We start from the raw sequence: 12,893 nt of genomic DNA on the forward strand, positions 1-12,893 counted from the left end.
GAGACGTGAAGGAAGATGCAAAGAAGGATGAGATTTAAAGACTCGTACCTTTGTGGCGCTGCGCAGGTGATCGTAGTAAACCTCCTCTATAGCCTGGAAGTAGATCACTCCCTTCAGCTTGGTCTCGTGTTTGTCTGCAGGACAGAAACGAGGCTTTGGTCAGAAACTCAAACGTGTGCACTTTCCTAGGCTGGCACGGATCGAGGACAGGGAAAACCCACGGCACGCTGAAAGGAATCAAACTTTGACCAGAGTACAATTAGTGATGATGGATGGAAAAAGACAAGCACAGCACCCCCCCACCCCTGTTTTTAAGCCAGTGCTGCTCTCATTGTATTTTCACACTTGACTGCATTCTTACGCTACTCTGGTACATGGTTGCAGTTTGTTTCATCAGCCACTGCAGAACTGCAGTCAGGAACCGGTGGGGAACTCAACAGCCCCTCTCTACCTCCAGGCACAAACACTCCACGAGCCAACTTAAAGAGTAGTAGGTAGAGACGCCGCGCTTCATTTCGAGGAACGGCGCTTTGCCTTTAATATGCTGCTATTATCTGCTAATGACCTCTTTAGCATTCAAACAGCCCTGCATTTGCATCTCATCAGGCTGCATCTAAACTAGCCAACGACCCGCTGCTGCTGCTGCTGCTGGTGGAGGCTGGTTAATGCGAATTAGCGTCGCTTGTGACTTCTGCACGTCACCTCTAGTTAAACGCTGTTCAAGGTCAAGAGAAGAGGGCGAGAGATGCATCTCAATCAGCTCCTCAGAGAGCGCGGCGCTGAGTGCATTTTAACTACTGCCAAAGTAATCTCTGTACACCTCCTCGCCCTGGCTCGCATTCAACAAGGTACGCTTTAAGCAGCTTTAAGCGGAACCTTCTGAGCACTTCAAAGGCCGTCAGCGAGCGAGTGTCCCCGAGCTCGCCGCTCAAATTACACCAGCCTGCATGCTGCACGCAGATCTGCTCCAAGTCTGGAGGACGCATGCTCTGCTCTCACTGGTCCGCAGCACAGCGTTGCTGCTTCGCTCTGCTTTGCACATCGTCTCAGTTTCCACTGATGACTGAACATGAAAATCATCCAGTAGAGCTCAGAGTGAAACGCAGGCCGTGGTGGATGTTATTTTGTAACTGTGTTAGGTTGGTGCTTTCAGCATCACTGAGGATAGAAACATCCATCCCCTCGGACTGAGTGATGGAAACTTTCAGAGCACTAACGCTCTGAAAAGCCCCCACATACATCAGGGGTTTGTTTCCCTAAAGAACACTTTTCCACAGGCAGGTATGCTGTCAGGGTCGGGGGCCACGTTTGGTACCGGGCGGGAGTTGAACCTCAGGTGTGAAGTTTATAGTTTTCAGGGTTTTTATTGTTTTTATAGTTAACTTGGTTTTCCCGGGTCTTTTCCCATGTGTTATGAATACATCTTCTTTTTCTGGTACCAGTACTGGTTTTATTTTGTTGTGTTATCTGCGACACTTTAAAGGCCGGTCCATGAAAATACTGTCAGACATAAACCAACCGTGGTGCAAACAGGTTGGGGACCGCTGCTGTAGAGGCCCCCTTTCTTCAGTTCATATGACTTTGTCAGGTGTTCTTTATATTAAACTGGGACAGACAGAGACAGACAAAGAGCGCCATGCTAAGGCGCCACATTAACACAGCAGACACTGACACATCGGCTCTTACCAACATAGTACGAGAAAGTCCTTTTGAGGCGGTCGAACACAAACCAGCGTTTCTTCCACGACTTGATCTTGCCTCCCATCTTCACCAGGTAGCCCTTGCACATCTTCTCGGTGAGGATGACGTGATAGCACGTCTCCACGCTGTGACCAGACGACTCGATGTGCGAGCGCAAATCAAACTCCTCCTTCCTGATGGGCAGGTAGCGAGTCATAGGACGGGCCTGCGTGGACAGACACGGGCAGATGAGTCACTGATACGGACGATGCAGATGCAGAACCTGCTGCAGGTCTGAGGATGCAGACATGAACACATAAAAACGTCTCCATACCAAGGTGCCAGTCACAGTCTGATCCAGTGACAACCTTCTTAACCCCCACCTCCTCCACCTGTCTGTGGACGGCCTGATAACGAGGGGCCCACATCAGGCATAAATCACACGTTTCATATTTCAAAGTCAGGTTTATGCCACATGTTTTAATGTCCTATGAAAATGCAGAAGGTTACTCCTCGTGCACGCTTTGCCATTTCACAATGATGAAGCAGGCTGGAGGTAACCAAGTGTCTCTGTGCCACACTAAGCAAAGACCAGCTGCTGCTCACACAGGACAGATGTTGGATAAAGAGGACCTAACCCTGTTTGGTCACTAGTGTGCGCTCAGCGCTCCTTCAACCACTATTCTGACACATTATGAAAAACTACATTTAAAAGCAAAGGCTGCTCTATCACACAGTCGGAAACATCAGCAGGTCAATCTGACCCAGATGTTTCTGACCGTGATCTGCAGCTGCAGCAGCTGAAACTGATCACCTGTGGATTAAACTGTTGGCGAGCTGTTGGCACACGGCGGTAAAATGTGGGAGCATGCATTCACGTTTGTGTGTTACACGTCGATGAACAGTATTTATGGTCACACAGGGTTCGGGTGTACACCATAAATGCACGGCTGGTTTTGTTACGAGCACGGCCATATTTATGGGCCGCCAGCCGTCCGTGGTGCCGCCACAACCGCCCATCGAGTCACTTTGCACGTTTCCGCCACGCAGACTCGATTACATCTGCTTTCACTGACCTGAGAGAAGTTCTTGGCCCTCATCTTGACTTCCTTCTCCACCAGCTGCTGCCGGTGGAAAGTTTCATCCTGCAGTCTCTTCTCGGCCTCCTCCCTCCTCCTCCTCTCCTCCTCGAGCATCTGACGGCGAGCCAGGCTCTCCCGTTCCTAGCGGACAGCGCTTTCATTAAATATTTTTTTTGATCTGTGGAAGGGTTAGGCAGAGCACACATGTTCGCTCTTCATACATTTATGTACATGGTGTCCTGCTGGGAGCTGCCCACAACCTGGAGCTGCTGACCACCGCGCAGCTTCCATTCTTTAAACACAAAACTCTGATATTTGGAGGCGTAATGATCGGCAGACACACACAATGCATCGATGCAGACTCAAAACAAGACGAAAACACTGCAGTACTACGACTGTGTGGAAGCCAGGGTGAGAAACAAAGGCGCTCGCTGTTTTTCTCTTTCGGCGCTCAGACCTTTGTGTGAGATTTCCTAATTGGATCGGGCTCGCAGTCAGACTCGGTGAGAACAGAAGATAATGGATGGGATCATCTGAGGTGCTTCATCGAGGCACAAAAACAAAGATGTGCAAAGTCCAATAAAATAAATAGCAGCTCTGCGTTGCTGTCAGGAACTTTTGATTTTTTTAAAAATGCGAGTTCAATTCAGAGTTATCGACGGGAACGCTGCGAGAACTCTCATCGCTCAGCGAGTATGGATTCAGGATAATCAGCTGCTAACGCCGCAGCACTTGTGACGGTGCGTCTTACCCGCGATTCGATAAGTCTGGCTTTCTCCAGCTGCGCCTCCTTCAGCATCTTCTCCATCTCCTCGATCTTCAGCGCGTCCACACCTCCAATACTGCCATCAAACACCACGTTAGTTACTACACAAAGTCTCACAGCAGTAAGTCGACAAACACTTCTCCTACAAAATAAAAGCATCTAAATCCCAAGAAAGAGATGGAAACTAATGCTGTAATGTGACCTCATTAAATCACATCAGTGGAACGACTTTAGTCTCCTCCCCGCTTTCTTCATCACAGCTTCAATCCCATTAAACTCTTCGTAATGTGAGCAAACCACGTGTGTGCTGAGGACTGTTGCAGTGCAGACGCAGCTCGAGCACACTCAAAGATGGCCTCCAAACTAGCCCACTGTGGATAAAGACTCACAGGGGGAGTGTGAAGATTAGCAGCCTCACTGTGTGTGTGTGTGTGTCTCAATTTAAAATTTCAATCCATCTTTATTTATACAGCGCCAAATCACAACAACAGTCGCCTCAAGGTGCTTTATATTGTCAGGTAGACCCTACAATAACAGAGAGAAACCCAACAATCATATGACCCCCTATGAGCAAGCACTTTGGCGACAGTGGGAAGGAAAAACTCCCGGCAGAACCAGGCTCAGGGAGGGGCGGGGCCATCTGGTAACAAAGCCACGCCGTGGATATGCTCACATGTTTGTAACAATAACTTTAATTTCCAAAAATAAACAGAAGCATGAAGAATGCATTTTATTATCAAACAGATCTGGAGCCAGCTGTACGTGTGATCCAAACAGATATGAAAAACTAGCCGGGACCAAACGAATATTTTCACCAACAACAACTCTGACATCAGATGTGATGGTGCAGCTGGGGTGTTTTTGTCAGAAGCTGACGTCTGAACACTGGGAGCCAGTCAACAAACCCAGGGTTTATCTGGGAGTGTGTTCACATCAGCTACACACAAAAATTAATGTATAACATCATAATCCACTGTGTGCTTGTGTGCGTCATACCCGCTCATGTTGTCAGGCGAGCAGGCCGAGTTGTTCCCAGTGGACACGCTGGTGTCCATGCTATCCGAGCTCTCCAGGCTCAGGGTGTCGTACGGCTGCTCCCCGGCCGACGGGGGCTGATGGTGCAGGATGGAGTGATGAACCAGAGGAGGGGGCCCCAAGGAAGTGTGGCTCAGCGCGGGGCTGTAGGCCATGATGGGGGAGTAGGAGGGAGACGGGGAGGACGAGGTCATGAGGTGAGGCTGGGAGCCGTGGAGGGCCTCCCACTGGCACTGAGCCTCGGCTGCTGCTCTTTGCTTGAGCTCGGCCAGACGGCGGCGCTGCTCTTCGATCACCTGCTGACCTGGAGGGGGGAGGGGCGGATACGGTGAGTGTTTGCGGTCTGAAGACGGAACAATGACTCGAGTGTGAGCGGGCCCGTTTGTTCAAAGAGCTAGCTGTGGAGGACATCATTACTCAACACGTAAAGGAGACTAGCACCAGCCCACAACCTACCTACAACACCAGATTCATGCACCACACATACAAGTATGTGCTCTCTCAGTAATAACAAGCTTGAGGAAAACTACAAAAACCCACAAAGTTGAAGCAAAAGTGTCCATCCAACATCCTACATTTGGAATGAAGCTGCTGCGCAACGCGCAACACATCTGGCTCCAAAACAGGAGCTTGCTGAACACTGAACATGCAAAATTTATTCTCCAGCAGCAGGAAGGTTCATGGAAGATTGATGGAAGAAGAAAGAGGATTCAATGTTACACACAAAGAAAAAGATGAAAAGAAAGAGGCGTTAATGACACACCAGAGAGGATGAAGAGGGAGGGGAGGGTTGGCTGGAGACAGGGTCTGAAATGAACCGCAGCCACGTGTCGAGTCCTGTTAAATGTTACCTTTGATGGATAAATCAACAGCAGCTAGCTGGCAGAGTGGATCTCATTTGAGATTAGCCTTGAATTCTCTTCTTTGAAAGCAGCCAGGCTGCTTCGTTTATGCGGCCCAAGTCTAAAGCTCCATCTTTGCGTCCCCATCAGCAGACACAGAGAGCAGTACCTTTGTGACAAACAGCTGATTTCAGACCCTGCCTGTGATTTACAGAGAGCAGCTGAGCAAACGCAGACGGCTTCTGCGCAGCCAAACACAGAAAGCGGGAGAAGTGAGCGACTCCTGGACGCGCTGCTCCATCTACCTGCTGAGCTTCCCTCTACGGCGCTCTGTCTGGAGGTCTGGGGCTCTGTGGTGCAGCAGTCACAGACACAAGATAGGCAGACGTGAGAAAAGCTGACAAATGTGACCAGCTCCGCTTTGCAGCCCAGCAGCCGTGGGTGGCAGCCAGCCGAGCTAAAAACACCAGACTGCTTTGCTCTGATCCATTTAGTCACACGGCACTGACGCATTAGGAGCACTGATGCCCCACACACACACACGCACACACACACACAGCTGAGTGAAGAAAAGCTAGCTTACACACAGCAAGTTAGCGAGAACCTGAGGAAGCAGCACAGACAGAAGCACAGACGCCTGATACACACCAGGCTGTCTGCTGTTCACCAACACAGCGACAGCTTACTTTTGATACAAGCTTATTTCCATATTATTATCAGTATTATTATTATTGTTAATGTTATCGTTACTATGGTTACCAGGTTCTGACGGGTCGCTTCAGAGCATACGTCTGCATTTGTGACCCATTTATAAATATAACATTTTTTAATAATACTGTTAGTCAGTGAGAGCACACTTGGAAAATATAAGACAAATAGATATAAAACTAGTGAGTCAGCACAACACAGCAAAGCTCGGATCTCTCCAGGATCACAGAAACCTTTGGACTGACTGATGCTTTGAAGGAGGAGCACAGCTGTACAGTACACCCCAGCTGCTGCCTCCTTAATGAAACCACACTCTAACGTACAGAGTATAGAACAACATATACGAACTGCTTTTCTGTGTCTCAGATTTAACCTGCAAACACTCAGGAGGTTCAGACTCCAACACTGGGAACCAGTGACCTGGACAATAAGACACATGCACAATAACTATGAATCCGTGTGCTTCAGAGCGGATGTCATTTACTGGCTATTAGTGAGTAACCAACTCGTGTGATGTGTTAGCAGTGAGCAGTTACTGACACTGAGGTCGGCCGGTTACCTTTCTGCTGCAGAGCCAGCTGCCTCTTGGTCTCGATGTCCTGCAGCGTTGCAGCCAGGTTCCTGGGGAGACTTCCGGTGCTGCCGACCGCCAGCAGGGGGCTCTGCTGGGTCAAACAGACGACTGTGATTGCAGTTCATGAAGATTTAGGCTTGAGTAAAGGCTGGCAGTTAGAAACCAACAGCGTACCTTGGAGCCTGTGTTGCGTCCTAGCGTTGCTGCTCCATGCTGCAGGGGGGAAGCAGAGCCGGACTTAGGCTGGTGGAAGGAAAAGCCGGGATCGCTGTCCAGCTTGGAGCGGAACACCTGAACCAGGAGCACGTGCAGGACGTTAAAGGCAGATAGATATATGACAAATGTTTTTTATAGAGCAAAGCTGGAACTGAATGAGCTGCATGTAGAGTGTGAGTGTTTCAGAGTGAGCGGTATGATCCTGCAGAGTCGTCGGTTCAGACACAGCCTTTATTTCAGAGCCGTACCAGTTTGGTCTGTTATTGCTGTGAGCTGACTAACTGGATGACACCAGCATGTACTGTCAGTGAGTCCCAACAAAACTATCAGAACCAGCACGCACGCACGCACGCACGCACGCACGCACGCACGCACACACACACACACACCTACAATAGCGGCCTTGTCCTTCCACTGAGCGTCTCTTTGATCAGGCTCATTGAGTTAATGCTGCTCTCATGTAGTGTAAGACGATCTGTGCAGAATGACTTAATGTTCAAAGTAATGGCTTGAAAGCATTCAGGCTTCACTCGAGTGTGATTGAAGTTTTCTCTGGTCGTTTGCTACCAGCAAACACAACTTCAGTCCAAAACGTTTCACACCAAAGGAAACACAACGAGCACAAATCTGCACGTTCTTCAAACAGTCGCGTTCAGGTGACGCAGCTCGTCTCTGACTAATGAGCAGCTGAACTCTGTTTTTGAGCCGTTTCTGGGAGGCTGGAGGAGCTGTCACTGCAACGTTTTCATCTCATGTGAATGAAGAATTATTAATAATCAAAGAGGTTTTCTTTCCTGTTTGTGTGAGCAGATGACTGACTTTAAACACTCTGTTGTACTGTAGGTGTGTCCAGCCTGCTTTCATTATCTTTAAGAGGAGAGAAGACGACACAGGTCTGTCCGATCCAACTGAGGACCTGTACACAGACGTGTGTCTGTCTCAACTCTGTCCACAGCATTAAGCTCAAGTGGGAGTGGACTCCAGTCCAGTTCCTGAACTTCTCAAGGACAGTTAAAGCAGGATCTAGATGGCAGGTCTTGTTGTTGGATGGATCCACAATAACCTGAGTGCCTCCTCTCACCTGTACGATGAACGTGTTAACCACCACACCACAGAACCAGTAAAGCAGGTTTATTAACAGCAGTTCGACTATCTTTGGTGACACTATTCATTCATTTATTGTGAATATCTTCACTGTTGTTATCAGCACCAGCCCAGTGCACTCTGGAAACTAAAAGGAGGAAACTGAACTGAACATTAAAAGACAAAACTACTGAAGAAAGATGCCTCACTCTTATTTTGAAAGTTCAGTGCCTGCTAACCGGCACTAACCAAGTTCTTTCCACCTTAAATGTCCACCTTAAATGTCCACCTTAAATGTCCACCTTAAATGTCCTGACCAGCTGGCACCTGAGGAGGAGAAGGAAGAGGAAGAGGAGGAGGAGGAGGTGACCACCAGGAGAGGAGCCTGTTTCCCGTTTTCTACACTTTCTGATCTTTCCTGTGCCGTCTCCATTTTAATGAGGTTTTTACTGCTTCTAGTTCACATATTTAATGCTTGTGTTTAAACTCATTTTATCATTTCGTTTATATTTCAGAACCATTTTAGCTTACGTAGCTATATCATTCTACTTGGTGAAGGCAGTTGTTGGTATCAGGGGACGCACACTGCAGTTGTGTTACAGCAGACAGAAACAGCACAGCAGTGAGTGCAGCAGCGTGAGGAGGAAGGAAAAAGCTTGTACCTGCAGCACAGGCCTGCGGCCCGACAAACATCTGGCTGGCAAAGAGGGAGGACAGAGGTGGCTGGAGCCAGCCATCAGCTCCTGGTACCACTGCTCTAAGTCTAGCTTGGACAGGTGAGGCCTGCAGCCTTCAGACTGAAGCAGCAGAGAGAGAGAACAGGAGGGACGAAGGGAAAATGAGAAGTTAGAAAGCCATCAAAGACGTGGGAACAGGACAGAAAAGTTTGCATCCTACACGCTAACAAGCTGTTAAAATAAAAACAGACTACAGTCACCAGGGCACGTTGTTCTTTTAGCCTCCAGCTGAAAAACCTGTTTTCTGTGTTTAGGTCCATGCTCCTGTTGCAATGATTGCAATCATCCCACTAACTCAGCTGTCACTGGACACCATCATCCTGAACAGACTCGGTGCTCCCATTACTGCGGAGGGCTCGCAGCAGCGACACACGACGCTTACGTCACACTGCTGCTCCTGTTTTATGACTTCATCTCCAGGTGGGAGCGAGCAGATAGATCAGCTCATTACATCACACATGCTATAAATATGATAGCTGACATGAACATAGTGAGCGTTCCACTGCAGCTTTTAATGCAGTCTGTGACTTCACGCAAACCTGCAGTGCAACAGACAGAGAGGCTCAGGGATACAGAGACCATCTCCGCTTTAAAAGAATACGATATGGAGCTGCGGACAGGAAACACGGGCAGGAAGTTATCCATGTTCAAGGCTGATCACAGCACGCCGCACAGCCTGGCTCAATTTGTTGTTTTCAGGTTTCATTTCTGCACCGTGGGCGGAGGCGGTGTGTGGTACAGAAAGATGACATGATTATCCATCAGCCCATTTCACTACACGACTAAAGATCTGTGACTTTTTGTTAATGAAACCCTGTCAGACTTGTAGAAATATGTTTTCACTTAACATCAGGACAAAGCTTGTACTTAGACACGACTTTATATTTCTATTATTATTTCTTAAGTAATAAAGCAGGCATTACTTTGGGGTCACATGCCAAACCCACAGGAGGAGGAGAGGGAAAGACAGCACACACCTCTAAAGAGAGAGGGGGGAAGGAGGCATGAGGAGAGGGGAGGCAGGAGAAGGTGGGGTCTACTGCTCCGGGCTGCAGGGGCTGGCGAAGTGGGGAGGTAGGGGACGACTCCACCTTTGGCATCCCATACATCTGATTTAACTGGCCCACTGTCACATAATCCTTCACACACACACACGCACACACACACACACACACACACACACACACACACACACAGAGGAGAAGAAGAGGAGACAGAGGAGGAGAAAAACGATCAGCAGGACGAGAGCAACAGGAAGGAGACGCAGCAGAAGCAAGAGGAGCAGTTCTGATTCCTCATTCTGTGCTTTCACATCATAAACTGACGACTACAGCATTCATGGAAACATACAACACGTGGGCGGGGTTAAAGCCCGGCTCAGCAGCTCCAGCACAGGACCAGGTGCTACAGACAGACAGAGGCTGATACACACAGCCCAGCACATCCACCCACGTTTCTCCAGGTTAGCACTGATGTGTTTCTGCTTCATAGTTTCAGATGCAAGTCTGGATTCAGCAGACAGACACCATCTACGTTTAAGACCAGGTCTCTCTCTTACATTATGAAGCACCGTGGTTGTCATTTGGAATTACGTATTTAAAATTGAATTTATTTTCATATAAATTGTTGCCTTTGGTTACGTAATAAAGGATTTATGTTCCATATTATTTACAAAGCTAATGCTACAAATTAAACGATCCTTCCCTCGTTAGAAATCTGAAGTTTTATTCTGTAGCATCTTTAATTTGCAGTAAAAAGATTATTTTTTTCCAAACAGAAAACTGCACATTTATAAATACTGCTTCAGATTTGGGTGGGCTTATAAATTGCTTCTGTCCAACACGTGTCACCCATGACATCATGAAACCAACAGCCTGTAACAGCACAGCTTACATCCATCTTTGCATTCAGTCTGTGAGGATTACATGAAATCAAAAACCACGTGTTCATTGGATTTCTTACTGATACCTAATCACCAATCCAAACATGCATGTCTCGGTCCGAAGCTAAACGTCCCTGAGCTGCAGCAGCATCCTTACTGTAACAGAGCGTTACTGTGGCACAGAGCAGCAGCAGCGCTTTGACCAACCAGCAGAGGGAGCAACGTGACATGGAACTGGGAGTGAGCGACAGACAGGAGAGCATAAACTTAGAGTCAAGACAGGAAGTGATGGTACCTCACAGGCGCTAGCCAGCACAGCATCTATGGCACACGAGCGGCCGTGAGAGCCGGGCTTTTCACGGTGGCCGCCGCTGCCGCCGTACATCTTACACACGTCCGACAGCTTCACGTATTCCTGAGCCGCAGCCGACAACAGACAGGATGAGAAGCGGTGAGGACAGCGCCGCGCGGTGCCGCTCAGACACAGCACGTGGACAATCACACACACGGGCGCAGAGCCAGTACACAAATCCTTCATGTTTTTGTGACACCTGTTCAAACCAGGCTCGTTCATGTCACATTAAAAGGTGCACAGTGCGTGATGACACAGAAGCACGCCACAACAGAAACAGTGCAGCTGCTGCCGTGAACCGGCGCCACATACATAAACCAGGGACACGTTGGCACAGGTGATGCAGTGCTGAAATAAAAAGGTTCAAACTGGCCGGACAGCGGCACACTACAGCTGGAGCCACAGGGTCACCAAGACACCGACACAGCAAAGGGAAGCACGAGACAGCAGCAGGGCATCATGCGGGGGGTCAGTTCAGTTACCTCTGTAGGGCTGCTGGGGTACAACTGACAGGGAGGGGAGGGGTGTAAGTAGGAAGGAGAGGCTCGACAGAGGGAGCGCTGGGAGGAGCGGAAGTCCTCCAACAACAGGTGGGCCTCGCTGATATGGAGCGCTTCCTGTTTCAACAGTCCAGAGGTAAAAGTTTGAATCTCTACAGAAACGTTTCTGGCCTTCGATAAAAGAAAAACAGAAACCAATAACAGCAGCGGCGGCTTTCCCTCTGTTACAGGTTTAAAGGGTTTAGTGACCATCAGGCTCGCCACACTGCATTAAAGGCCCCTCTATAAGGAGTCATTGGTATTAATGACTGATGACCAGTGTGAACAGCAGTATCTGTATCACTGCTGTATCAGCGTGTACACCAAATAACAGGTCAGTCCCCCAACCTGGTTATTACTGCAGAAAATCAGCTGTTACTTTGGGACATTCAGTGTTTCTAATTTACAGTCGTTACACTAACTTAGCATCATGTCAGCTGGTGAAGTCATTTGGCGAGCTAGTCAACCAACATTTCAATTTGCTATCTCTAACTTTCACAGGCTGAAGTCTGATTGATTTCTTAATGTTAGCTTATCAAATAATCTGAAAATGGACAGATGAGTGAGCAGATCAGCTCCAGGAGTTTGGACGAATTGTTTATTCTGTATTTACATTTTGTTCTGTAGGACAGCTTCAGTCCATCTACAGCAGGTCTCACACTGATGAGCTGTGGGTCTCTGCTGCTACTGTCCTCTCACTGGAGACACTTTAGTGTTCAAGGAGTACAAAACAAACAAGAAAACCACAAATATTTCCTGAAATGTTTGGTTTGTTTTTTCAAATATTGTATAACAGGACACAGTTTTTAACTAACTGAAGTCTTTCATTGACCAAACAAACACTGGTCCTCTCTGTCTGTGCACACACGTGGCAGCAGCGCTGCTCTCAATGTGTTTACCAAAATCAAACTGCAGACATGAGTTTGAGAGTCAGTCACTGAACTAACACAGCATGTTTGTGCTCTCTGCTCATATCGCCTTCATATTCAATCAGTTTTGGGATTTTTAAAGAACTTATTTTACCAAAAAAAGTCATTTCAAGGCACAGACTGATTTATATTTCTTCACGTCAACATACGGGCCGGATACAGGGGTAACGTGGGCCGCGAGTTTGAGACCCCTGATCTACATTATCGCCAGAAGTTAGCCAAAGACTGATTTGTTCTCTCAAACCAAACCTGCCCAGACTGACTGTAGTTTTCCCTGATGGGAAACTTCCTGTTTGGGGACGCAGCCTCATTGGATAAAGCTGTTTCTTCTGGCTAACATTAGCTGCCCTGCTAACATGGACAAATTCTTGCTAAGCAGATTAGCACCTAGCAACATTAGGTTGACTGCTGTCTATCAACTGTCTGAAGTTTATGTTGTCCTTATGTTGACCTCGTATTATAACCTGT

The 12,893-nt window shown here is 48.1% G+C and overlaps 1 protein-coding gene across 14 annotated transcripts in view; it reads right to left on the reverse strand.

Moving 5' to 3' along the window:
* Positions 1 to 12,893, reverse strand: part of phldb1b (pleckstrin homology-like domain, family B, member 1b) — a 131,935-nt gene that overhangs the window by 5,632 nt on the left and 113,410 nt on the right. For 9 of the 14 annotated variants that reach the window (XM_039622756.1, XM_039622759.1, XM_039622758.1 and 6 more), the window contains 10 exons: positions 9,701 to 9,862; positions 8,649 to 8,783; positions 6,862 to 6,978; positions 6,673 to 6,775; positions 5,711 to 5,755; positions 4,525 to 4,867; positions 3,514 to 3,604; positions 2,757 to 2,903; positions 1,687 to 1,906; positions 49 to 134 (listed from right to left, as the gene is read on the reverse strand). In XM_039622756.1, coding sequence (XP_039478690.1) covers positions 49 to 134; positions 1,687 to 1,906; positions 2,757 to 2,903; positions 3,514 to 3,604; positions 4,525 to 4,867; positions 5,711 to 5,755; positions 6,673 to 6,775; positions 6,862 to 6,978; positions 8,649 to 8,783; positions 9,701 to 9,862 — 1,449 coding nt within the window. The remainder of the gene's footprint in view (positions 1 to 48; positions 135 to 1,686; positions 1,907 to 2,756; positions 2,904 to 3,513; positions 3,605 to 4,524; positions 4,868 to 5,710; positions 5,756 to 6,672; positions 6,776 to 6,861; positions 6,979 to 8,648; positions 8,784 to 9,700; positions 9,863 to 12,893) is intronic. The other 5 variants (XM_039622764.1, XM_039622753.1, XM_039622761.1 and 2 more) reach the window with 3 other exon arrangements.

This window comes from Oreochromis aureus, linkage group 14, assembly GCF_013358895.1.
Source record: "Oreochromis aureus strain Israel breed Guangdong linkage group 14, ZZ_aureus, whole genome shotgun sequence".
NCBI lineage: Eukaryota > Metazoa > Chordata > Actinopteri > Cichliformes > Cichlidae > Oreochromis > Oreochromis aureus.